General features: G+C 38.3%; 1 protein-coding gene across 4 annotated transcripts in view; it reads right to left on the bottom strand.

Annotated features, from left to right (window-relative positions):
* Positions 1 to 22529, bottom strand: part of WIZ (WIZ zinc finger) — a 64924-nt gene extending 42395 nt beyond the window's left edge. For 2 of the 4 annotated variants that reach the window (XM_072399750.1, XM_072399749.1), the window contains exons 1-4: positions 22403 to 22529; positions 15417 to 15465; positions 2150 to 2486; positions 313 to 370 (exon numbers count right to left, since the gene is read on the bottom strand). In XM_072399750.1, coding sequence (XP_072255851.1) covers positions 313 to 370; positions 2150 to 2375 — 284 coding nt within the window. In that variant the 5' untranslated portion in view covers positions 2376 to 2486; positions 15417 to 15465; positions 22403 to 22529. The remainder of the gene's footprint in view (positions 1 to 312; positions 371 to 2149; positions 2487 to 15416; positions 15466 to 22402) is intronic. The other 2 variants (XM_072399746.1, XM_072399748.1) reach the window with 1 other exon arrangement.
* Between the last annotated feature and the right edge of the window lie 4137 nt (positions 22530 to 26666).

Raw genomic sequence — 26666 nt, 5'->3', positions numbered from 1 at the left:
GTACATACAGGAAACTGTTCAAATTTTACATATAAATGTCCTCCAAATACAGTAAACTTTAGTAACAGGAAAAAAACAAAAAACAAAAAAACATTAACATATAGTCAAATGAAGTGAATTTTGATGGATTTCATTATATTGGTGAGCGCATAGCCATTACCAAACTTTTAATTGGGGCAGCAAACAGAAACAGAGCACACATTCACATATGACTATAAACAACTCTGTAACCACCAAGAAGTTCTACTTTCATAATGGCCGAAAAGCCAGCAACTGAATATATTTCTATCAAAATAACATATTAGCCCTTACCGTCCCATGATGCCACTGTGAAGCCCATCAGATTCCCTAGAGTGGGTCAATCTCATTCCTAAAGAAAAGAAGGAGCATTTAAAAATCAAATTGTACAAAATATGTACAGGAAACAGTGGCCGTTCTCATTTTGAAGGGACACACTCCTTAGTATTGCACATCATTTGGATACTTTCAGATAATTTTCTCTGCCTTGGCTAACATTTTACTGCGAGGTAAAGATGGTAAGTATCTTGTTCTCTTTTCCATGAAGAAAAATAGAAGACAATAGGTGACTGGTCGGGTTTTTAACATTTCTGAAAATCTCCATAACCAATAAATTTTTTTCCAAGATTTATAAATGCACTATATCACATGGTAGGTAGTCTGTTCATGGCCTACTTACTGTAAACAATGTACCTAGGACATTTTAAACAGATTAAAAATCAGGTTATCATTGTTGCCTTTCCTTTGGAAATAGGAGTTGCCTGGCTTTAATATTTTTGAGTTACAGAGCATTTAGTAAAAACGTATTCTAGAAGTTTTAGATATAGTGCATATACTTGTTCACTGTAAGTGATTCAAAACCATTAAAGCCATACCAGCATGCTGACTTACAAGAAGACAGGAATAGTAGAATTCATTATTCTCTCATGACTTAAATAGGAGGTAAACTCAAAGCTGCCTAAAACAAAAAAAACAAAAAACAAAAAATACACTTACCTTCAATCCCCCAGAGCAGTCGATCGGTCCCGGAGGTTTCTTCCATTGGGTCCTGCGTTGTCCTGGTATCTGTCTTCGGGCAGGAGCACTAGGCGCTGCTTTTTTCCCCTTTTTCTTCCGAATCCTTCTTCCTAGTCACCCGATGCAGGTGCGAGATTGGGTGACGTAGTTTGGGGGGAAAAACTTTGTTGATGAAAAAGCTCCTTCTGAGCATGCCCGAGATGCTCGGGCATACGCAGAAGGCGCAACCAAGCGTCTCCCGGGATGCGTGACGTAGGTATCCTGGGAGGCTCTGCGCTCCCATTCATACTTGATTGACTAGGTGATCAAGAATAAGGGGGGATTTTTTACCTTACATAAATGGGTTTTCTACCCTTTTATGTAATGTGAAAATTCTGAGTTTAGGTACGCTTGAAGTCATATTAAAAAGATCAAATGTGTGGCTAAACTGTGCTTTTCTTGCAGTTTTCTAAGGTTAACAGGAAGGAAAATTTGTCAATAAAAAATTCCCTACAATAAAATCAGATCCTAGTTGCACACATTAATAAGTAATCTTCATTGTTTTTTGCCATGTTAAAGTGTAACTAATTCCTGCATTACTTATCTGTCCCCATTCCCACGCAGGGTGCCATAATTTGATTCTTTCTTCACTTCCTCCTTGTGATATTCAACATCTTGATTGGTCAGGCTGGGATGATGTAACTCCCGCGCAGGGATGTAGAAGTTCATTCATTCACGACACACGCGGTGGAAGCTGGGAATGCTGGGTAGCCTGCAACCAAAGCCGACATTGAACATGCGCAGCTCAGCTTTTTGCCAGAAACTTGGAGAGATCAGGTATATAGAAGGGAATATTGCAGAAAGAACATCACCTGTCCCTTTTTGCAATTATACCCTGCCTGACCATGTAAGCTTAGCAACTTGAGCATCTTTTAAATGGTATTTTTTATAAATAATCATAATAGTCATTTCATTTTGTATGCATTCTAATGTAAACAGAAATGTCTTGATGTCATTATTATGTGATTCACCCACATAACTAGGAATCTGTTTTCAGCTTCACTATATTTAAATAGAACAGTGAAGATGTAAAAGGACCAGATATAAAAAAAAAGACCTCCTCTATTCTACTCACCGTCTCTGCTTTCCTCTCGATACCCAATGTGGGAGTAGGATGAGAGGACACTGGTCTCATCGGGATATGCAGCAACTGTGGCTTCTGTATCACCGACAAGAACAATCTCCACACCGCCAGGGCATGGAATAGAGGTACAATCTTCATTCTGCCCAAGGGATGAAAGTGAGTAGGGCATTTTATCCACATCGTCTTGACCAGACACATAAGAGTGAATGTCCTCCATGGAGCACAAAACGCAAGTAAGAGTGGGGAACCAATGAATTTAAGACGAAAACAGCAAGTAGGAGGAGGTTACCTAACACACCAATGGGATGTCAGTTGTTGAATGGATGATCTAGAAGATGTGCGTTATGAAATCCAAGTTCCATGAAGATTGCACCAAAAGCAAGATAACGGTTGGAAAGAAGAAAAAGAAAAAAAAAATATGTTAGTTAAATGTTACCTGTATACTCCAACAAGCCCACAACCCCAGAGAACACTTACATAAGAGACATTCTTTCCACTAAACATATTTGCAACAAAATGATCAGATATCTCCTTACATCAAGCTGATCTTCAGGTTAAAAAACCTTTATTTAGATATAATCCTCAGTAGCCACATAAGATATATCCTACATGTGCTAAATGCAACTGCAAACTCATAGATATACCCATGTAAAATCAGAAGGGTCATCACTGCGATGCACAATTTCTACACATTTTCAGTACAAAGAGTAAAGTCATGATCCACCTGCCCCAGTACCGTGACCAATCTTTTTAGAAGCCACCAGAAAACAGCCGGGTGGTTACTGAAAAGTGCCGGTGGTGTTCCCAGCTAAAAGGGACTGGGGAGATCACACTTCTAAAAGTTGCCTGCAACGAGAGAGCAGTAGCAATTGCCGAGATGCAAATGGCAAGAGTTATTTTATGGACAGCAAGAATCAAGAAAAAGCATACTTTACTGGTATCTAGAACATATTTTTTTAGCCTAAAGAACCTACATAATTTAGATGGTAACTAGTCAAACATGCCGTATTTTGGCCACAAATGGCACGTGATTAAAAAACATACCAGACCGCATTATATCAATATGCACACTTGTTATGGAGAGGAAACAAGAATGCAGCTAACTGCATGCAAATTCTCAAAGATTCAGAAAGTAATATAGGAAGGAGCAATTTTTATAATGACAGACGGGTTAAGGTCATACCTTGTGATAAAAAGGTTCAATTATATATTCTGTTAGCCAATAAAATAAATATCTCGTATATCTAAGGGATGATTGCAGTTAGTTATACCATAAAAACAGTCATCAAGGAAAATAATGAACACCATTGTTTCTCAACCAGGGTTCCATGGAAATCTACGGTTTCCTCCAGAGGTTGCTAGGGATTCCTTGAGCAATCAGAAATCTGTGCCTCTCAGGTGAGTTACCACCAATACCAATGATCTTTCTGGCCATCTGTAAGGGTGACATGCTTCCCACTGGCAAACAATTACCACTAAGCCAGTGTACTGTGAGCTGTGGATATAGTAATTATAGCAGGGGTTCTTCCTGAAGACCTGAAGGTTATTTCAAGCGTTCTCCTATGTTAAAAAGGTCAGGGGAGGCTGTTCTGGAGCGGTAGTCGCCAACTAGTGGTCCAAAAACTTGAAGGTCCACAGAAATATGCATTATTTGCAATTTTTATATTTTATTAAAAAAATCAAAAATATGAATGACATTTTTCACCTTTATATGGCACTTAATTCACAAACTGTACTAGAGACGGGGTGGGAGTACCCTGACTTGGAATCAGCAAGACGACCTGTGCCGCATGGTGCTGATGTTCCCATGCCAGTGTTCAGTACACTCCCTGATATTCCTGTATCAGACATGGAGGATATACAGGGTTTGGAGTGTAATCCAGGAGTTAGCAGTGGAAGTGAATATGAAGGAAGTGTTTCATCAAACCAGCAGTTCTCCCAAGAAAAGCTCAATGATTTATTATGTGGTCTAAGTCTGTCAAAACAAGCGTCTGAAACTTTTAGCATCCAGGCTAAAAGAACTGTCTGAGAACGGACATTAAAATAACGATTTATAGGACAAGAGAGAGGTGACTCTCCTAGCATATTTCAGTGAAGATGGAGACTTTGTGTGCTGTTGTAACATCCCTGGACTACTAGCCCATTTGGGAGTACCAGAATACCGAGCAGAAGTCTGGCGGCTTTTCATAAACAGTTCCCCCTCAAAGCTTGGACTTGTTTTACTGCATATTGGCAAATGCTATTTACAATTCCAATTGGTCACTCAACAAAACTTACAGAAGAATATGAAAATATCCAAATAGTCTTATAAAAGCTTTGCTATCATGAAAACCAATGGTCCATTTGTGTTGATACTACTTGGATAGCAAAGTGGATACACAAAGTACCCATGTTTCATCTGCTTGTGGGATAGTAGAGCAAAGCAGGATCACTGGAAAAAAAGTGACATGGCTTCCAAGGGAAAACATGAAAAAAGGTGTAGCGAACAGCCAATGGTTGACAGAAAAAAATCATTCTCCCTCTACTACACAAAGTTGAGATTAATGAAGCAATTGGTTAGCGCTCTGAACAAGGATGGTGATTGCTTCAAATATTTTTGTAGATTCTTCCCTGGATGAGTACTAAAAGCAGATTCCCAGATTCGGAAACTGATAAATAATTCAAATTTCACTAGTTACATGATTGATACTGAAGCTTTTGTCTGGCACAGCTATGTCATGGTTGTCAAGAACTTCTTGGGTAACCATAAAGCACAAAATTATGAAGAACTGGTACAAAACTTGCTCTTTAACTAAAAATGTGGGTGCTACTATGAGCATAAAGGTACACTATCTCCATAGCCATTTGCAAAAATTTCCAGAAAATCTTGGCAATTTCAGTGAGGAACAGGGAGAGGGGCTCCATCAAGATATAAAGGTGATGGAAGAAAGGTATCAGGGCAGATGGGATAGACACATGATGGCAGACTACTGCTGGAACCTTCAAGATGACTGTCCTGATTATCAGCATAAAAGGAAATCATACAGACTGAGTTTTTCAATGACTTCTTTGTGATTAGTTCTGTAAATATACTGAATATAGAGTATATTGAAATGAGGTATTTTAAAAATTTAATTTTGTATACGTAGGCTTCATTTTCATGTTTCATTCGTGAGGTTCTTTGAGGTTATTATTGAGGTCATCATTTCAAAATCTAGAGCCAATCTAGCAAAACCAATACTATATTTGGAATCTGTGCATCAAACATAACCTAAAATGACTTTAATCTGTCTGGCAATAAAATGTTTGTTGACCAGTGTAATAGTAACAATAGTAATACTTCACTTAACCGAGAGCTGATCAATGAATCAGCGCCTCCACAGTCCTCGTCAGGCACCATTAGGAAGATCATTCATTTACAAATGTATTTATCTTTTTAAATAAATTCATATTATGGTCCGCAGGATTTAAAATGATGAATTTAGTGGTCCGAAAGGTGGGTGATTGCTGTTCTAGTGTGTGTGTGTGTGTATCAGTGTTTCCCGACCTTAAACAGGGGGAACCCCTTTAAAAAACCTTCAGGTAACCCCTGCTATAATTTCCATATCCACAGCTCACAGAACAAATTATACCAGGGGTTACCCAAAGACCAGAAGGTTATTTCAAGGGGTTTTCCTTGTTAAAAAGTACAAGAAAACTGATACTCACTCACTCTACAACAGCCTCCTCTTACATTTTTTTTGTTTATTTTTATTAGCAACCAACAAAACAGACATTTACAGTATACAATCCCTCAGAGGTAGAAGGTCCTCTTACATTTTTAACATGGGGGAACCCTTTGAAAAAACCTTCAGGGAACCCCTTGCTATAATTACTATTATCCACAGCACAGTACATTCGTGTGGTGGTCATCTTCAAAAATAGCCAAAAAGATCATTGATGTCATTTAAACTGACCCAAGAGGCACAAATTTCTCTTTGATAAAGGAACCCTAAGGTTCAACAGAACCCTGTTAGAATACAGGCCTAAACAGCCAAAGCTACTATCATATACTACTGAATGTAGTAATTAAAACTAAAAGAACCACTACAATCATCATTACTGTTTTAGATACATAGAAATGCCACACAAGTTAAAGTTATTGGCTATGCTACATATGACCTGTTTTTGTCCAATCGTTCTGCCTTATTGGCTCGTTTGTGCACTTGCTGGCAATTTCTAGCGCAAAAGCTACTATTTACAGGACTTGGGGTTGAAAGGAGCAATCTACCACAGGCTCAACTGCACTCCCAAACAATATATACACACAAAGCTTCTACATCACATCACACAATCACCTATAACATATTACAGTGTTAAACCCATCATTTTGTTAAGCCAGGTGGGAAGAAATTGTAGGCAGGGGGCAGGCCATGTATTATGACCTAACTCTTCAGTAACTGCCCAAAAACAGCCGGGTGGGTGCTGAAAATGGCCAGGTGGTGCGCCCAGCTAAAAGGGGCTAGGGTGAACACTGTATTATGTAGTGTATAGACAGGGACAAATTTGTTGGTACCTTTACAGCTCATTAAAAAAGTAGCGACTGCACTTGTTTGAAACAAAAAAGTTGAGACTCCTAAACCATCATTAAATGGCTATTATTTTATATAAACTTGCATATCTTTGATATGTCTTCTAAAAAAAGTAAGTCAATAGTGAAAGTATTCTTTATAATACTTCTAAAATTACCAGCAAATGTTTGTTTGTGCCCCAAGTAAAGATCATAGTCTTTTCTTTCATTAGTCTCGCATGCGTCTCTAATCATGTAATCAGCCATGTAACCTATTTAAATGGGGGGGGGGGGGATCACTTTAGTGTGTTTGGTATCACTGGGTATGAACATAGATCAGAGAACACAAAGTTGCATCGAAATCAGAAAGAAGATGATACTTAAGCAATTAATAGGCAAACTATAAGACCATCTAAAAGCAATTTTAACAAAACTGTTGCAAATAATATTAGGTTTTGAGGTCTATGGGACTGTAGCCAACTTCCCTGAATGTAGAAGGGGAAAATCACTCCAGAATGGACATAAAGAAAAGTGAGAATGGTAGACAAAAAGCTAATGTCAACTTCTAAATGCATACAAGCTGAACTACAAAGTCAAGATTCAACAGTGCCTGATTGCCCCATTTGTCGTTTTTGAATAACCGTAACTGCTTTTTGTAAAATGTAACTGCTAGGTTACATTTTAGGGCTGCATTGCTACATTTGGAATAAGTGGATTCTGCCTGTCCACGGAACAATAAAACTTTTGGACCCGTCGTTCTTGTTCTTTTTAAGATGAGGCAATCCTTAAAAATGTTTGTATCAAGTCTTAGGGAACCCCTACTATAATTACTATATCCACAGCATACAGTAAGTTATCTTGGTGATCAGTGAAAAGAATGCCTTGTACGTTGCTGACCATTGAAGGGATACCACCCTTACAGAAAGCCAAAAAAATCATTGGTGTCAGTTAAAGTGGAACTAAAGTTAAAGTGAATGATGTATGATCAGGCAAGTCATTATTGCAGAAACCGAAAGTTATTTTGGGTTCTTCACACATCTATGTACCTATACATGTATTTATGGGGTGTGAGATTTGGGTAGATCTCTCCTCTGACAAATAACATGAAACAAGCCAGGTTCCCTAATAACACCTATAATCTATATTGTATCTCTGGCTTTGGGGTTCCCACTCTCCAATACAGGTAATATACAGAACCTGGATCTCCACACATGTAATACACATCTGATTTATCAAAGCTCCTCAGCCGCATATAGGAAGGTGCAACATCCGGCACTTTTCAGTAACCACCAGGCTGTTTTGAGTGGTTTCTGAAAAGTTTGGCCACAACATAGGGGCACTGGGCAGTTGTGGTCTAATATAAAGACAATGAAAATAATTGGACATTCTAAAAGGATTGACATTAAAAAGTTGTAACAAAGTATAGGGGTGGTAGAAAGCCAAGAGGGGATACTGGATTCCAATGGCAACAACAGCTGGGAACACTAAATTTGTCATGTGTTGCCCACCCAATTATTACAACCCAGCTTAAAAAAATATTATATATATATTATATTATATAATATGTATATAATGATGGAATCTATTTCAGGTTTGCAGGATTACCCAAGGTTATAACAATATTATTATTACAATTTATTTATATAACGCCATCATATTACACAGCGCTGTACATAAGGGGCTCACAATATAATGTCCCTACCATAATCATATGTCTTTATTACAGGTTAAGGTCAATTTTGGGGGGAAACCAATTTATTTTTTCAAATGTTTTTGGGATCAATATTCAAAATCAAATATTCTCTTTTGTAGGCAGAAACAGGGAAAACCTGCAAACTCCATGCAGATAATGTCCTGGTCAAGATTCCAACCTGGGACCTAGCGCTGCATAGGCCAGAGTGCTAATCATTGAGCCACTGTGTTGCTGTATCCCATGATCGTCTATCTTTGACAGTCTTGAAGAACATTATTAACTCAGGCTCGGTGTACGTATAGGACACTTTTGCAAACACTGGGTACTTGGCTCTTTGACTGTACCATCAACTACCTTTTGTCCAGCCACATAAGTATAGGGGCTGTCACCTGTTCCAGAGCAAATACCTTCCTCGGCACATGAATAAACTTTGGGCCTACAGCTCTGTACAGCAATTTCAATCCCTACACATGCTTATCTCAGGATTTAAATATTATTGCAGCTTTAGCACCAGAAGGTCAAGCTGGATAAGGGCATAGTTTATAAAATCCATCCCACAAATCCAAGAGTGTGAAAATAGCCAAACAGAAAACTCTGGGAACAAGTCCCCAATGCTCGTGGGTACATTAACTACTATAAAATGATGTGCATACACTTCTTCAATCCCTTCATAAACTAATTTTCCCAAAAAACCACAGCAATCAAAAACTGCACAAAACCCTGGCCTAATCACCGATGACTGCCAAATGCTTAAAGATTGGTGATGCCAAGGTCAATAAACGCTGGTCTGAACAAACCCTAAATGAACAACAGGCGAGAGTGGGAGCTCTTCTCCATAATCTCTGAATAACAAAATACCAAGAATACTATCCCTGCAGAAAAAAATCAAATATTCTCTTTCGTAGGCTCCTTTTTGTCAGCCTTTTTTTAAAAGTTATAAACAAAAGAACAGAATAATTTAGTGCAGTTTACAGTTTTCTTAGACATTGTGGCTGCAATATTGAAAATGTTTAATCACTTTTTATCCCCAATTTATATTTGTTTTAATGATCCTGCCAGAACACTTTCTAAATTACATTGGTAGCTCTCAGTGTATCAATGGAGGAGAAAAATTAGCACCTAATTTTATTATTAATAAAGAGGACTTATATAGTGACAACATTTTACACAGCACTGTAAATTAACTAGGGACTTAGTTCCCTATTTTTGCAGTATAGCCTTGGTAAAACGTGTCTGGATTCTTATTGCCATACTACACATTTTTGTCATCTGTCCGATATGATGAAGCTCTGCGAAATGCGTCATCTTATTTTATTCATCCTAGACCATCATGATAAGTTTTTATGTAACATACTTCTTATAACTATGTTCTACTAGATGTACAAAATCAGTATGTTTATGGTTTATGTATATATGTTTTGTGTATACCTTTTGTGTGTAACAATTTTAATATTTACACCAATAAAATGTATGTTTAACTGTTATTGGATGAGTTATCATACAAAAAAGCCCTATTTGTTCTGGTGCCACTTAGTTTAATTGATAGGGATGACTACCACGCTAAGATTATAGGTCTTTTTCCAGGCCCAATTTATCGATTTAATTAGCACATAAAAATGTATAGGGAGTATTCATCTCTAGGAGGAGGGAGGTCTGTAGTCTACAAATGTCAGTGTTCTCCCCGAAACATTTTAGTCAGGGGCACCACCATGTACTTTTTTTTTTAGTAATAAACCAGAGTCTCAAAAACTGTTGGCTCACAGTTCACGGGCAGCCACCCACCTACAGCTCCTATCCACCCAGAATAAAAAAAAATTCTGGGGAAAACACAGGGATATAAACAAAATTCTGGCAGAAAGATGGCTGTTCTTTTCTTTTAGCAGAGATAGCTAAATGTTATATTTAACAGACAAAAATAAAGCAAATAGAAGGTCATTGAAAGGATACATTTTAACAAAAACACGCAAATTGATCATAGTGGTTTATCAGGTTTGTTTTCAATTTTAAAACTTTACAATAACAAACCCTTCAACACTATGAAACCTCTTTTTATCAGTGCAATTCTGGTAAAAGTTTCATGGAAAAACACATTTATTATCCACATCTCTCAGTCTCTTGCAGTCTACATATCTACTTTTCTTGAATCTTTACAACTGCCCTAAGCAGTTGCAACTTGCTATTTCAAGCTTGGATCATCTGAAGAAAAGAATACTCCCTAATCCTGGTGACCTCATTGATCACTGTTCTGTGACGGCAAATGGGGACACTGGGCTGTTCTCAACTGTGCATTTTAATTACTTTTTTTTCATCTTGTATATTGGAAAAGAAGAACATATCTCGGAAACTTAAAATACTCATGTGCAAGACATACAAAGAAACTTAAAAAAAAGCCAAGAGGGTGGTGTATTAATTGGTTTTATGCACTGTAAATCAATCATATAGTCCAAGTAAATTCACAAAAACATGTTTAAACATGGAAACAGACCATCATGTTATATTATAAACCAATAAAAGCCAAATAAAGCTAAAATTAAACACGGCAAATTTTAGAGCAAATGTTTGATTTACGTAAGTTTTATACATCGTTTTTGGAATTGAACTTCAAATTCCAAAACCTAATTTTGTGTGGAAAGCTTGCATTTGTACCCAAATCTGTCCAGCGTATATACTTTGGTCACGTTTAAAGTAAAGCCGATGTACACTCATCTATTACTCTTTTTAGATGGGAACTCTATTCTAATTTATAATTCAAAGCAAAAGTGATTTATTTTTAGGATTTTTACCTTCTTTGTTAAGCAGAATTCAAAATTTTGAGTCTCATCTAATGTAAATCAATGAATTATTTGTTTACCAATGAATTCTAAAGATGGTAGAATTTTTTTTTTTTTGATTAAGGGTATTTTAAAAAAAAATGCAATGCTATAGAAAGGAGTATAGCCCAAATAAAACTAACACAACATATACAATATGAAACAACAGGAGGGCCTACACCTCAATACCCCATGCCTTCATGTTAAAAACAGTTTGCATTGCCAAATACATAGAACCAAAATAGTTTAATAAAATACCCAAACATGCTGATTCTAAGAGGAAAGGGAAATAGGCTATTTAGGGGTTGAAAAATAATTGTCCCTTATGGGCGGGAATATGATAACCTAAAGTAGGTTCATGTAAAAAAGAAAAAAAACAAACATAGGAACGGTCAGCTGAAGCTATTGAAAACTGGGAGATAAAAGTAGATAAAATATAAGCTCCCTTCCCAAGATCTCCTCTAATGGGATTTTCTGGACCCTTTAGCAGACATAGATAAAATATTTAGATATAGATAGATAGATAGATAGATAGATAGATAGATAAAGATTTTAGCAGACATAAATAAAATCACTGACACAAGGTTCAAAAGCGTTATGACGAGTAAAGTACGATTCCCAAATAGTTTATACGCACAACGTGACACATTTATTATGATGACTTTAAAGGCACATGATTAGTACACTTTAATCTTCATAAATACTGCACTTACCTCCACCCCCACTTTCTTTTTTTCATTTCCTAATCCAGCAGGTAATTCTAGTTGGATGTGTGCCCAAAACTAAAATGGTGGCACCTTACTTGTTGTTCGAAGTAACTCCTAGATCTGGGATAGTTAAAATCATGTTACCACTCCCATATGGCATGACACTTCTAATACCTGTGTACCTTACGTGCAAATCAGGTGGAAACTAAAGGTCTTAGAAAAAAAAAATCAGGGGGCTTTGGAACTACTGTAGCTATAAACTTGTTATAAACTTTTGACGGCCATAATGCATAGAATAAATCCTTGGCAGTTTAAAGTGTTGAAGGTGAGTAGTCAGGGAGATACTTAACGAACAAGGGAGAAGAGGCATTGCAAGTTAAAATTGCTTGCAGTAATTTAACATTCAGGTGCACTGGGCCCCAAGTAAAAGAAAGGTAAGTCCAGGACACATGCCATAGCTCATCATCGCAAAGATCCAGTGGCTTTACAGAATCACTTTAATAGACCGCTATCAGTGCAGTGATAACATGTAAACGTCAGTCTGCTTTTCTTCAGTGCTAAGATAAAGTAAAACTATTGCAGCAGCAAAATATTTTTATGTTTCTGTAGTTATGGAGGCAGCAATAGAAAGTTTAAAGGTAATTTCTCAGAACAGATATGCATGGTCATTGTGAACTTGTAGTGAAAGTGAATGTTTCAGGGCTCTTATCTTGCCTTTTTTCACTATTTTAAATCGAACAAGTGCATAAGAGGTATCCTGATGCTTTACGTGACGTAGGGATAAGGAAGTCATCCCTCGAGACTTCAATTTAATTTTTTTACACAGATTGTCTTCATTAGAAAAAGGCTTTGACCCCCCCCCCCAACCAACCAACCACCAGGTCATGTAGCAATACAGAGGTTATGCTGAACTGGGCTGCGGACGTTCTTGACAACCGAACATTTTCATGCAAGAAAAGTTTTGTTGCATGAAACTTGTCCTTGGTCAGCCTAACCTTTTCTGTGCAGTTGTGACTGAGCAGGCTTCTGAAATACCCACTGTACACAATCAAAATGCCTAAAGATTTTGGCCACCCTAAAAGTTTGTGTGTGTCCCTGAATGAGATCCTTACCCACAGGTTGAACACCATGGTCATATACACAAAACTCCATATGGCCACATCAAACAAAGCAGCAAGAAAAACACATTAGCACAAAAACAACATGCATGCATGTGGGACTAAGATATACAATACTATTTACAGTTGAGTTGTTTTGTGTTATCTCACTTTCCTCTAGATTGTCATTTCTCAACCAGGATTCAGTAGAAACATAGGGTTTCTCCGGAGGTTGAAGGGGGGAGGGGGGGAGTTTAACCAACACCGATGATTCTTTTGGCTTTATGTAAGGGTAACATTCTACTGGCCAACAGCATAAGAGTAATTTAACCCCACGTCCACCAAGACAGCATACCAACAATTGGGCATATCATAAATATTGATATGGATTCCGGGAGACCTAAAAGTTTTTTCAAGAGTTCCACCATGTCAAAAAGTCTGAGAACAGCTGATATATATATATATATATATATATATATATATACACACACACACACACACACACACACACACACACACACACTACATCAGTGTTCTTTCCAGAACAAACCGAGCAAGTAGGGAATTTATCAGAGATGCAACAAAGACACAAAGGATAACACCAAAACTCCAAGGGAGGTCCAAGATCCACAGCGGACATGGGGGTTTCTGTCCTAAGGATCAGCAGTGTTCTCCCCAGGCTCTTTTAGCCAGGTGCACCACCCAGCTGTTTGTGGGTGGCTATTTAAAGTTGGGTCATGAAACAAGGGCCACCACCAGCCTACAGCTTCTTGGCACCCAAAAAAAAAAAATGGGGATAATATTGCCACACCTACACTTGCTGTAGCTCAAATACACTCCTCATTCATGAATTCTGTATCTCAGTTTTGTGCAGAGCTGACTAAACCAGTAACAAAGCATGCATCTGCACATTTATAGACATTTCAACTCACAGACTTGAGGTGCTTGTTGTAATATTTCCATTTTAGATAAAACAAAGAACATACCAGTACAATTTGCATTTGGCAGTTTTAAATGTAAGTACCGGTAACCTGAGAGTGGTGTACTAATTGGGTTTATGCACTGCAAATCAATCAAAGTCTAAGTAAATTCCCAAGAACAGTCCATCTTGTTATATCATAAACCAATAAACTCCAAATAAACCTGAAATTAAACAAGGCAAATTCCTAAAGCAATTAGGTTTGATTTGCGTAAATTTTATACAACTCCTCTAGAATTGAACTTCAAATTTCAAAACCTAATTGTGTAGCTACAGGATGTCTTGTCTTACAACTGATCACCACCAACTTCTTTTAAATGTCAATCCTGTCTCTTCAGGAAGACAAGTCGGTTCTAATATAATGCAGAGATGATGGAATTGTAAGCCTGGCATCTTGTTTCTCCTACTTTTGGTGTCATAAGGTCATATATGACTGACCGGAAGTTGAGCTGTAATGTAGTGAGAAAAAATATTTGTCCCAAAAATAGGTGTTCTATCCACCACTTTTTTTCTATCAAGGGTATTCACTTATCAATCTTTGATTATAATTTACCTTTCATATTTTGTACACTGAAATAGAAGAAAAAAAAAAAAAAAGATTGCATTTATACCCAAATCGATCCAGTGTATATACTTTGGTCACATTTAAAGTAAAGCTGATGTACACTCATCTATTACACTTTTTAGATGATAAATCCATTCTGACTTACAACACAACAAAATAATATACAATGAAAGTTAAACTCTGCCCAAACACAAAAGCAGAATTGAAATAGTCATTATTATTAGAAATTGTATTTGCAATTTTTTAAATATTATCTCCTTCTTGGTTTTAGATTGCTTTGTAGTTTTGCTTTTTACCCAGCAGTGCCAATTTCTAGAAGACACCATGAAACGCAGACCTACTTCTCCTTCTGACGTCAGCTGTTGACAACCGAGGGTTCTGGCCTGGACTGCTCTATTGTCATTATAATGCTGCATCCAGGTTGTATGAAAATATTTGTGTGTAAATGCTTCACCGCCCAAAACATTGCCAATAGGCAAAAGCACCAAGATAATGGCTGCGTTCCAGGCTGGGACCTAAGATGCCAAATCCATGTGACCCCTTCTCCTAAATAGTAAATATTTATAATTCCAATTACAATAATCAGGATATAGTGGCAAGAAGCTGTTGAGCATTCCCTCCCCTGTATAAAGTGCTTTGTATGGGCAAGAAATTGCAATTCAATATGAAAACAGTCAATGTTTGTGTCCAACCTCAAGCCGGTAGAACCATGTAAACACATTCAAGAATCATCACCTATTTAATGCCAACTAGTACGAGTTTGTGTTTTTACATATAGCACAAAAGCAGAGAAAGCAAAAACACATATATAACACACACAACAATATACTCAGTTAATAGTAAAGATTTTAATCATGTGTATAAAGTACAATGCCTTACGAAAGTATTCATGCCCTTCTGTGCTTGTCCTGTTTTGTCACATTACAACCTGGAATAAAAACAGATTTTCATTTAGATTTAATGTAATTGGCTTGACATATTATGGTCTAAATTGTTAAAAGTGCAATTAAAAAAATAAAAAATATAATAATGTAAATATGTTAATATGTAGAGAAATAGTTACACACACAAAAAAGTAAAAACTGAAAAGTTTAAGGACATATGTATCAACCCCTTTGCTTTAAAACCTGTAAATAAAATTGGGTCCAAACACCTGGGTAAAATGAAAGTGTCACGCAATGTCTTTATATACACAGTAAATAGACCTGTTCTGAAAGGTCCCCGACTCAAACACCATCAAGCAAGCAACAAGAAAGCCAAGGAACTCCAAACTGGTCAGGGTCAAAGACATGAAAACGTAAAGATCAAGATTTGGTTAGAAAAACGTAATATCCAAATCTTAACAATATCCCACAGAGCACAAATAAAGACAAAAACATATACATTGTTACGTAACAACTGGTATATATGTTTCCTAAATTCAATAGTACCCCCTTAGCAACCTGCTATGGGGTTTTTGGGGGGCGGGAGGTAGATATAGACTCCTAATTTACTGAGGTGGGTGCAAAGAAGTAAATGATGAAGTAGATGTCATGTCCTGACGCCTTTCGCCTAAATCAGGTTCCTCAGAGGACGAATAGACATCAGAATATAAAGTTGAAGGTAGGTACGTAACTGGTTGCTGCATTCTAACCACCAGCACCACCATCTGGTGCCTGCGCCCCTTTGGAAATCCTACCTTTTTCAACAGGCAATACTAAGCACGAGAACTGATGTGCCTTGCCAATCATTTTTGACCATGCCTCCTCTGAATAGTCCTTTTACCCACCTACCTTCAACTTTATGATCTGATGTCCATTAGTCCTCTGAGGAAGCCGATTTAGGTGAAAGGCATCAGATCACATCATCCACTTACTTCTTTGCACCCACCTCAGTCAATTAGGAGTCTATCTCTGGCTCCCGCCCCAAAAAAATCCCCATAGCAGGTTGCTAAGGGGGTACTATTGAATTTAGGAAACATATATACCAATTGTAATGTAACAATGTATATGTTTCTGTCTTTATTTGATGTTTAACATACTGCTGCATATAAAATACCCTACTTTTCTTCATTCTTTATTTGTTACCATACGTTCATGAGGGTATGCAGCCTATCCAATGCTAGAGCAGGTGATTTGGTATATTTTACACTAAATCCATTTCAACAAAATTCACACACCAAGCAAGTAGGGATTTTAACAGAAATACAACAAAGAAACCAAGGATAACACCAAGACATGTAGAAGATCCACAGGGTGTATGAGGGTATCTGTACAGAGGACCACCAGTTTTCTCCCCAGGGCCTTTTAGCCAGGTGCACCACCCAGTAACCACCTGGCTATGTTTGGGTGGTTGGTGAAATATTCGGTAACAATACAGGGGTTGCCATCTGCCTACAGCTTCTTCCCACCCAGCTTAAAAAAAATTCTGGGGAGAATACAAGACCACTTTAAAGTGGAACTAAAGTCTCACTTTGATCTTTAGCAATTCAGGAGAGTTGATACTGCAGAATGAGACAGGCATATTACTGCCCTAACATGCTTGAGTAGTGCATGCGCAGCTTTGGTTGGCAGGGGACCCTGGCAATCTCAGCTTTACTTGCATGTACTGGAAACGAATGAACCTGTTAGGAATTTGCACAACAGAATTTTGTTGACAAAAACATGAAAAAAGGTTCTCTGGTCTGAAAAGGCCAATAATACATTTTAGCTACCATGGGAAATGCTACTGTCCATCACCTTGGGAACACCATTCCCACAGTTAAGCAAGGTGGTGGGAGCTTCATGTTGCATGAATGTTTTTCATCAGCAAGGACAAGAGAACGGGTCAGGATTTAGGGAAAGATGCATGACAGGGCAATTCTTGAGAGAAACCTATTTTAGTCTGACATGTACTCCACATACACAAAAACTGCTATCAACTCTGAAGTCCACAGCCCTGCTGCCAAAGATTTGCAACTGGGATGAAGATTCACCTTCAACCAGGACAATGACCTTAAACCTACTGCTGTAGCAGTTCAAAGCAAAATATTTAAATGTACTGAAACAAGCTAGTCAAAGTTCAGACTTCAGTCCAATTGAAAATCTGTGTCATGACCTAAAGTCTGATGTACATCAACACAAGCCATGTTACTTGAAGATGTTGGAGCACTTTTGCCTTTAGGAATGTGGGCCCCACCAATAAGGACAGGCTCCAAAAGATTTGCATTAGTAATTGCAGCACTTTGTGGGGGTGAATAACAATGCACACTGATGATTTTAGTTTTTGTCTTAATTATTGTTTAACACGCAAAAAAATACATTTTACTTCTAGGTTTTTACTTAACATCCAATACCACCCAAAAACATCTTAATATTGCATATTAATGACCAAAATATGTTTTGGGTTTATAAGGCAGCACACAAGTAAGCAATGTGTGTCTTAGCCACACTCATCATATCACACGCATAAAAAGTAATATTCCATGAGACATCTAGCATGACGTGTACTGACTGTATCTTGTTTCAATGTTTAATTGTGTGACAGTTAAAATTTATAAACCATATGTAATGTGTTTCTATGAGTGTATCATGTTAGTCAGGAATACTTATAAAAAGAAAGCAAAACAAACCAACCCTGGAATCGATTTTTTCAAAATCAATTTATTTTGTTTGCAAATGTTTTAATCCTGAAGCAGATGCATTGTAGGTTTGCTGGATCACCCAGGTTCTTCCACAACAGTCTACTCTCTCTAATAGTGGACAGCTTTAATAAATCAGATCCATTTTGTAATATGGTATGTAGTGGCTTACTGTGTGTGCAAAACTATAAAAAAAATGCCACTCGTCTACTCCTACCTGAAAAATTACGTATGAGAACTGAAAGGGGCAGGGTGTAAAACATTGAAATAAAGATTCTGCAAACCAATTCATGTCATTTTTCAGCCCTGCCGTTAGGAGCTGTCACAAAATATGTAACATAATAAGACATAGATGACCAAGCTGTCAGTTCACATGTCCGATCAATGTGTAACACTTGCCGTAGTACACTGAACTTTTACCATATGTTTGTACTTGTAGGTTTTCCTATGAGCACTTCCATGTGTTAGATTAGTGATTCTTAACCAGAGTTCTTCCAGAGGTTGCTAGGGGTTCCTTGAACCATGAACAGTTACTCTCAGGTCAGTTCAGCAGATACCAATGATCTTTTTGGCTATCTGTAAGGGTGACATTCTTCTCACTGACCTGTGTATATAGTATAGTACATTGAGCTGTGGATAAAGTAATTATAGCACGGGTACCCTGAAGATCTGAAAATTATTTCAAGGGGTTCCCCCATGTGAAAAATGTCAAGCAAAGAAGTGTTAGGCTGTAACACCTGATCACATCCAAAGGTAGACAGGATGTTTTGCTTTCTCTATATGTAGCAACATACAAACATGTGCAGTGTATGCTCTGTCACAAGTCCAGAGTGATTTTACCTGAGCATATGATGTGAACGGATAAGCAGGTGTTTCCCTGAGTGAAAATGATGCATGGGAACATTCAGGGGTGGATGTAAGAATTCACAAACAAATCGCAATGTAAAACCTGAACTTGCCATGTTCACTTTGTGATTGTCCCTATTGGTTAAGAGAAAAATCCATCCAAAATTACCATTACCATTGCTCTCCCCAGCCACTTTAGGATGGGTGCACCACCCGGCACTTTTCAGTACCCACCCGCCTGTTTTTGGGTGCTTACTGAAGAGTTGGGTCACAATACAGGGGCTGCCACCCACCCACAGCTTCTTTCCTTCCAGCTTATACCATTTTCTGGGGAGAATATTGCAATAGGAAAGGGTTCAGAATGTGAGGGAAGATGTGTTTTACTGTGTAATAAAAATGACAAATACTGCAGTGTGTATGTATGTGTATATATATATATATATATATATATATATAATTTGAGCAGTGAGAGTATTATATATGTTGTATGTCTATGTGTGTTATATATATATATATATATATATAGTATTAATGCGGCGTTCTTGTATTTCAGGTGTATTACGAAGCAGTCAGAAGACATACTATACATACAACTTCAGTATTCTCCCCAGAAATTTAAGCTGGGTGGCAAGAAGCTGTAGGTGGGTGACAGTCCCTGTATTATGACCTAGCTTTTCAGTAACCCCCCAAAAACAATCGGGTGGTTATTGAAAGGTGCCCGGTGGTACACCCAGCTAAAAGAGGCTGGGGAGAACACTGAAAATGCATGTATTACATGAGTAGCATGTGCATCTCACATACATATACAAAATGGAAGACTTGTAAAGAGAAGTATAAACATGCAATAGTAAAGTAGGGAATGAACTGCAAATATGTATGGTGTACATACACCAGTGTCCTCCCCAGCCCCTTTTAGCCGGGTGCACCACCCGGCACTTTTCAGTACCCACCCGCCTGTTTTTGGGTGCTTACTGAAGAGTTGGGTCACAATACAGGAGCTGCCACCCTTCTACTATTTCTTCCCACCCAGCTTAAAAAAAAATGTGGGCTGAACATTGTACACATACATGTAGCATTACATATATGTAATCAGACAGAAAGCATATGGCACTAGATACATATACTATCACACATGAAGCAATGCCTATATATATTATAATATATGAAGCACTAGACACATATACTATCACACAAGCATGATGTGGCAGTGCCTTCATTTATCACACAAGTAGCAGCGTGTACATATATTACACTGGGTAACAATTTTAAACAATTTTTTTGTTGACTTGGCAGTTAGTTTTCTTACTTTCTTACTTCAGGTTTTTTCTCTACCGCTTATAATAATTCCAATACTGTAGCGTGGATTTGTATAGACTATTCATTTACACGCAAAATAGTGTGGTCAGAGGTTGTGCGCTGCTCTACGTAGTGAATAGGCTAAATTTATTTTTCTACTTACACACGTATTTCCTTTCTTTCACATCATGTCTGGCTCTGGTGTTTCTCGTAGTAAGTGCCTAAACAACCCTGATTCATTTTGTTATATCTGTGGCAGTTTCACCATTCCCAGTCAAAGGGTGAACATCAGCACATTTGTAGAGCAAGCCTATTTGACATATTTCAAAGTTAAACTTGGTGATCAAGATAAGTCCTGGGCCCCTCATAAGGTGTGCAAACAGTGTGTAAAGGGTTAACAGATGTGGACAAAGTGAACACGTGATAAGATGCCATTTGGTATACCTATGGTTTGGCAAGAGCCAGGAGATCATTTCAGTGAAATGTAAGAGTATCTTAGTCTACCATCAGCTGTACGCCCAGTGGACATGAAATCCCAGTGCCGGTTTTCTTTACACTACCCTCTCTTAAAAAACATGATTACGATGATGAACTAGGTAACAACAATGATGAAGAGTTTGAAATTGAAAAGGACTCTGTAAGGATTTGATCAGCATGAGTTGAGTGATTTGGCACATGATTTGGGACTATCGAAGAAAGCTTCAGAACTCCTACCGTAGCATCAAGACTGCTCGAGAAAAACTTACTTGAAAAAAGGACAAAGGTATCGTACTTTCGAACCAGAGAAATTAAATTTCTGCAGTACTTTAGAACTGACGGAGGCTTTGTGAATCACCATAACATACCTGGTTTAATGGAGGAATTGGGAATTCCAATCTATAACTCAACTGAATGGTGACTATTCATCGATAGCTCAAAGTGGAGCTTAAAGTGTATCCTCCTTCACAATGGCAATATATTTGTGTCAGTCCCAATTGGCCATTCAGTTTCTCTTTGGGAAGAATATGCAGACATAAAGAGAATCATTTAGTTGTTGCAATATCACCAACATAATTGGGTCAATTGTGTTGACCTTAAAATGATATGCTTCCTTCTTGGTCAGCAACGCTTGTACAGCAAGTATCCCTGTTATCTGTGCATGTGGGACAGCAGAGCTTGTGAGAGGTGTGTACAATACATCATCACACATGTAGCAGGTGGCGGTGTGTACAATACATCATCACACATGTAGCAAATACCAGTGTGTGAATGTAAATGCAAAGTACCTATATCACACATGTAGTATATCCAGTGTAATCCTTTATCATATCTAATAAGAAGTATTGAATACACATTCAATAAAACCATGGCATTATAACGTGTAGGTTGTGTAGATGGATGTACACAGATGTAAATGATGGGGAACGTGACACCTTTGAAGAGGAAAGATTAGAAATGCTGAATTTATTATGTGATTAAAGCATATCAGACATGAGAGAAAGCCATATAGGATTACATATGTAACCATGCATATAGTAGCATGTGGCACCTGTGCGTCTGATAGTATGTGACAGTCTGTACATGACACATGTACGGTAGTAGGTAGCAGTGTGTTATTACACATGTAGCGATTCACTGTTTGTTCCCGTGTAATTTCCATGTAGTAGAGTGTATCAGATAGGTTGTGACAGTTGGCACCTGTGTGGTACAGCCTACACATGACACATGTAGTAAGTGGTTGTGTGTAAACATGTGTTTATAATTCTCACACATGCAGCAAGTGGCAGTGCATACCTATGCAATTCTCATGTAGTAGTGTGTATCACACATGCTGTGACAGTTGGCACCTGTGTGTGACAGTCTGTACATGACACATGCAATAGGTGGCTGCACATACATGTAATTCCCATGTAACAGTGTGAATTAAACATGTTGCATTTGTCATTCTGTCCCTGTGTGCACAGAAGTATGTGGCAGTCTGCACATATGTGTGCAGTAAGTGTCAGTGTGCAGCACACATGTAGTATGTGGCAGGTGTGTACATGTGTGTGGTACATGTGTCAGTGTTGCCACTCACAGGGTCATGTGACCTCGGCGTTAATCAGTACCACAAACACAACACAGCTCGCTCTTCCTCCCGTCTCACCTCAGCTCTTCTTTTCCTCCTCTCGCCGCACAGGCCCGGCTTCCTCCTCTTCCCACCGCCCTCAGCTCTTCCTTCTCTTGGCCCCGCCTTTCCGGTGTCCCAGGGTCCCCCAGCCTGCCGGCGCCCAGCTCCCCACCTCAATCGATTGCCGAGCAGCGCCGAACATGAGGGAAAAGCCAATTAGAGGGAAGCGCGCGGATGGAATGCAGAGGGATGAAGAAGGCAGCACAACTAGGCAGTTGTATTGGATCACAGAGCAATCGAACTTCCTCAGATTACACTGGACACTGCATCAACCACTGGCAGTCTCTCCTGATGAAGCTGCTGGTGTTCTTTTAGAAGAATCACCTCATAAATTATATATAAAACAAAGCAATTGAGGGCTGCCATGTGGAATTATTAATTACAACTGGTAGGGTTGTACAAAATATAGAATAAGAGAAATCAAGATCAATGCCATTACATTATCATGCAAAACCTGAAGAGAACCTGTTAGGAAGGTAAAGCGTAAACGTCACTAAAGAAAATACCATTTACCTTTACTGACGAAAAGCCCTCGATTTCTCTCTAAATCGAATCCAATAGGTCCTGCACCGTCCTGGCCTCTCTCCTAATTCCGACACAAGTAGGACATTGGGCACGGTCATCTTTTTTTTTTCATGTTCTCACTTCATTCAATCTTTTACTGTACAGGCATAAAATCGAGTGAGGTGTCTTCCTGAAAATGTGAAAAAAATGCCCATTTCACTGCACATGCATGACATTGGTGACGCATGCTCGATTGCAGCCATGCACAGAAGTAGCAGCCTCCTGAGATGTGTAGATTATGTATCCCAGGAGGTTGTGGCTTTGCCTTTCAGTCGTTACCGCTGCGGCAGTAAAGACAAAAGGAGAAGGGTCCTCCCCCAAAAAATGTAAAAAAGAAAACATTTTTACATTTAGGATACAAATGTAGGGGGTCTGTATGTAAGTTATAAAATATGCTATAAGCCTAAATGTGTAAAAATAGTTACTGCTTTGTTTGCAGAGAGCAACACCTGTAACAGGAACCGTCCATGGGATGACCCTGATAACTGAAGACTGGATGGCCTTGAAGGCTGATAAGAGACTCTTGCAGTTAGAACCAGCTTGAACAAGAATCCAAGATGGTGGACAGTCATTTTAGTGCCAAGAATGTTAGACAGGTGCTTTATCCACCCAATCAACTTTTTGTGAACTATTATACCTGTATGGACTTGCGAGTATACATTATTGGACAAGCTGCTTAATGACAATAAGATAATGTCTTAAACCCTCCTATACAGGAGTGATTTATTATATTATAAAGAATGGTGTACTTCCTTGTTTTAGCTACAGTCTCTGTGCTTTACCTGCTAAGCATTTGATTTTCTCTGTTGCAACTAAATCTGCTTAATCTGGATCAATTGTCCCATTCCTGATGGTCCGAGGCCCCCTACAAGAACTGGACAAATAATATAAAGGGGATATCCACCCCTTTTTTAATGTTAGAAATGTGATAATAGGTCCTGTTGATCTTATCATTCAAAATTTAAAGCGGAACTATCACTCAAAAAAAAATACCACCTTTACAGACGGAAAGCCGTCAATCTCTTCACAATCTTAGTCGAGTTGCTGCTGCGCTGTCCCGTCTTCCTTCTTTGTCCCAACTTTGGCTGGACATCGTCCTCTTCCTGGTTCTTCTTCCTACGTCACCCAATCTTGCACTGTGCAGGCGTGAGATCCGGCAATGAGTCTTGAAAATTTTAAAAAAATTGAAGATCTCACTGCACTTTTATTTAATGTTAAATATGTGGTGATAGGCCCATTTTAGGCTGTACTGGATGGAATACCATACCACAGCAAACCTCTGCAAACACATAGAATTAGTATAATAGTCAAGCAATTATAGCACCGGGGAACAATTTTGAACAAATTTTAAGCTTATTTACACTAAAATAGGTATGCTGATTCTAAAAGTGCAGGTAGTTTTCTTCTATCACATCAGGTTTTTTCTATCCTGCTTATAATAGTGCGATCACAGTAGCGTGGATTTGTATAGGCTATTCATTTACACACAAGACAGTGTGGTCAGAGGTTGTACGCTGCTCCATGTAGTGAATAAGCAAATTTTTTTTTTCCACTTACACATGTATTTTCTTTCTTTCACATCATGTCTGGCTCTGCTGCTTCTCGTTGTAAGTGCCTAAACAACCCAGATTCATTTTGTTATATCTGTGGCGGTTTCACCATTCCCAGTCAAAGGGCGAACATCAGCACATTTGTAGAGCAAGCCTATTTGGCATATTTCAAAGTTACAATACCCTCTCTTGAAGAACATGATTATAGTGATGAACTAGGTGACAACAATGAATAACAAGCCTATTTGGCATCTTTCAAAGTTAAACTTGGTGATCAAGATCAAGTCTTGGGCCCCTCATAAGGTGTGCAAACAGTGTGTTTAATGGATTTGGACAAAGGGAACACGTGATAAGATGCCATTTGGTATACCTATGGTTTGGCGAGAGCCAGGAGATCATTTCAGTGAAATGTAACAGAGTATCTTAGTCTGCCATCAGCTATACACCCAGTGGCTCATTCAGATGAAATCCCAGTGCCGGTTTTCTTTACACTACCCTCTCTTGAAGAACATGATTATGGTGATGAACTAGGTGACAACAATGATGAAGAGTTTGAAACTGAAAAGGACTCTGTTCATAAGGGATTTGATCAGCATGAGTTGAGTGATTTGGCACGTGATTTGGGACTATTGAAGAAAGCTTCAGAACTCCTAGCATCAAGACTGCGTGAGAAAAACTTACTTGAAAAAAGAACAAAGGTATCAAACTTTCGAACCAGAGAAATTGCATTTCTGCAGTACTTTAGAACTGACAAGTGGCTTTGTGTATTGCCATAACATACCTGGTTTAATGGAGGAATTGGGAATTCCAATCTATAACTCAACAAAATGGTGACTATTCATCGATAGCTCAAAGTGGAGCTTAAAGTGTGTCCTACTTCACAATGGCAATAAATTTGGGTCAGTCCCAATTGGCCTTTCAGTTTCTCTTTGTGAAGAAATCCAGACATAAAGAGAGTCATTGAGTTGTTGCAATATCACCAACACAATTGGGTCATCTGTGTTGACCTTAAAATGGTATGCTTCCTTCTTGGTCAGCCATGCAGATACACTAAGTAACCCTGTTATCTGTACATCTGGGACAGCAGAGCTCGTGAGAGGCATTGGGTGGAGAGGAATTGGCCTCCCAAATCTGCCCTAAAATCAGGTGATCCAAACATTCTACCCTGGCTTTTTGCCAACTGAAGCAGACTGTTTCAATTACCTCATTTTGGCATTTCCTCGCCTGTCATTTGAAAAAATAAAGGCCGGTGTGTTTGATGGTCCACAGATTCGGCAGCTCATCAAAGCAATTCCGACAAGATTTGAAGGTCATGGAAGGATGGTATCAGGGTAGATGGGATCCCGGCGGGATTGTCCTAACACTGAACACTCCAGGAAAAGCTATACGCGTAAATTTTTACCTTAACCACTTACCCAAATAATTTTCAAATGTTTTACTGTAAAGAAAATGTCATAGAGTAACAATAAATCCTTTCTATGAACAAAAGAAATTTAAGTAAACAGTACATTCGAGTTAATATTTCATTATTTTTTCATCGTATGTAAAATTTGTATGTTTTTTTTACAAAAATGGAGGGTACCCTGTATCAGAAAAACTGAATGTGAACAATTTCTGGATTCACCACCCAAAAATTTGCAAAAAAACAAATGTAATATCTAACTCAACAAAAAAATGCAACAAAAAATGCATTCCCCAGTGCTATCATTTGCTGGAGAGATTATCAATGGCAGAATATTGACTTATTCCCTTCCCTGTTTTTTGGGGCACCAAATGCACATCTTTTGGGGAAGCAAAAGCCACACCTTATGGAGCAAAGTTAGCTTTAAACATCTTCCTATTATATCCCAACCGGCCCTCAGATGCAGCACAGACCCAAATTTATTTTATTTATTGTTATTTAGTCTTAGATAAAGGGTCCCCATTGTGGGGAATTCACATCTTGCTAACAACTCATTGCACATGGCATCTGTGAAACACAAGGGAGGAAACCTACTCAATATAGATGTCAACAGCAATGAGAAACTTCCATATGTTCTAATCCTCCTTCTACCCAGTATAAACTAAAGCTGTAGCTGATGTAAACAAAAGTGACTGTTTCCCTATTTTTTGAAATTGCAGAAATA

Source organism: Pyxicephalus adspersus, chromosome 2 (assembly GCF_032062135.1).
Source record: "Pyxicephalus adspersus chromosome 2, UCB_Pads_2.0, whole genome shotgun sequence".
Lineage (NCBI taxonomy): Eukaryota > Metazoa > Chordata > Amphibia > Anura > Pyxicephalidae > Pyxicephalus > Pyxicephalus adspersus.
This window is presented reverse-complemented; position numbering and strand designations above follow the sequence as displayed.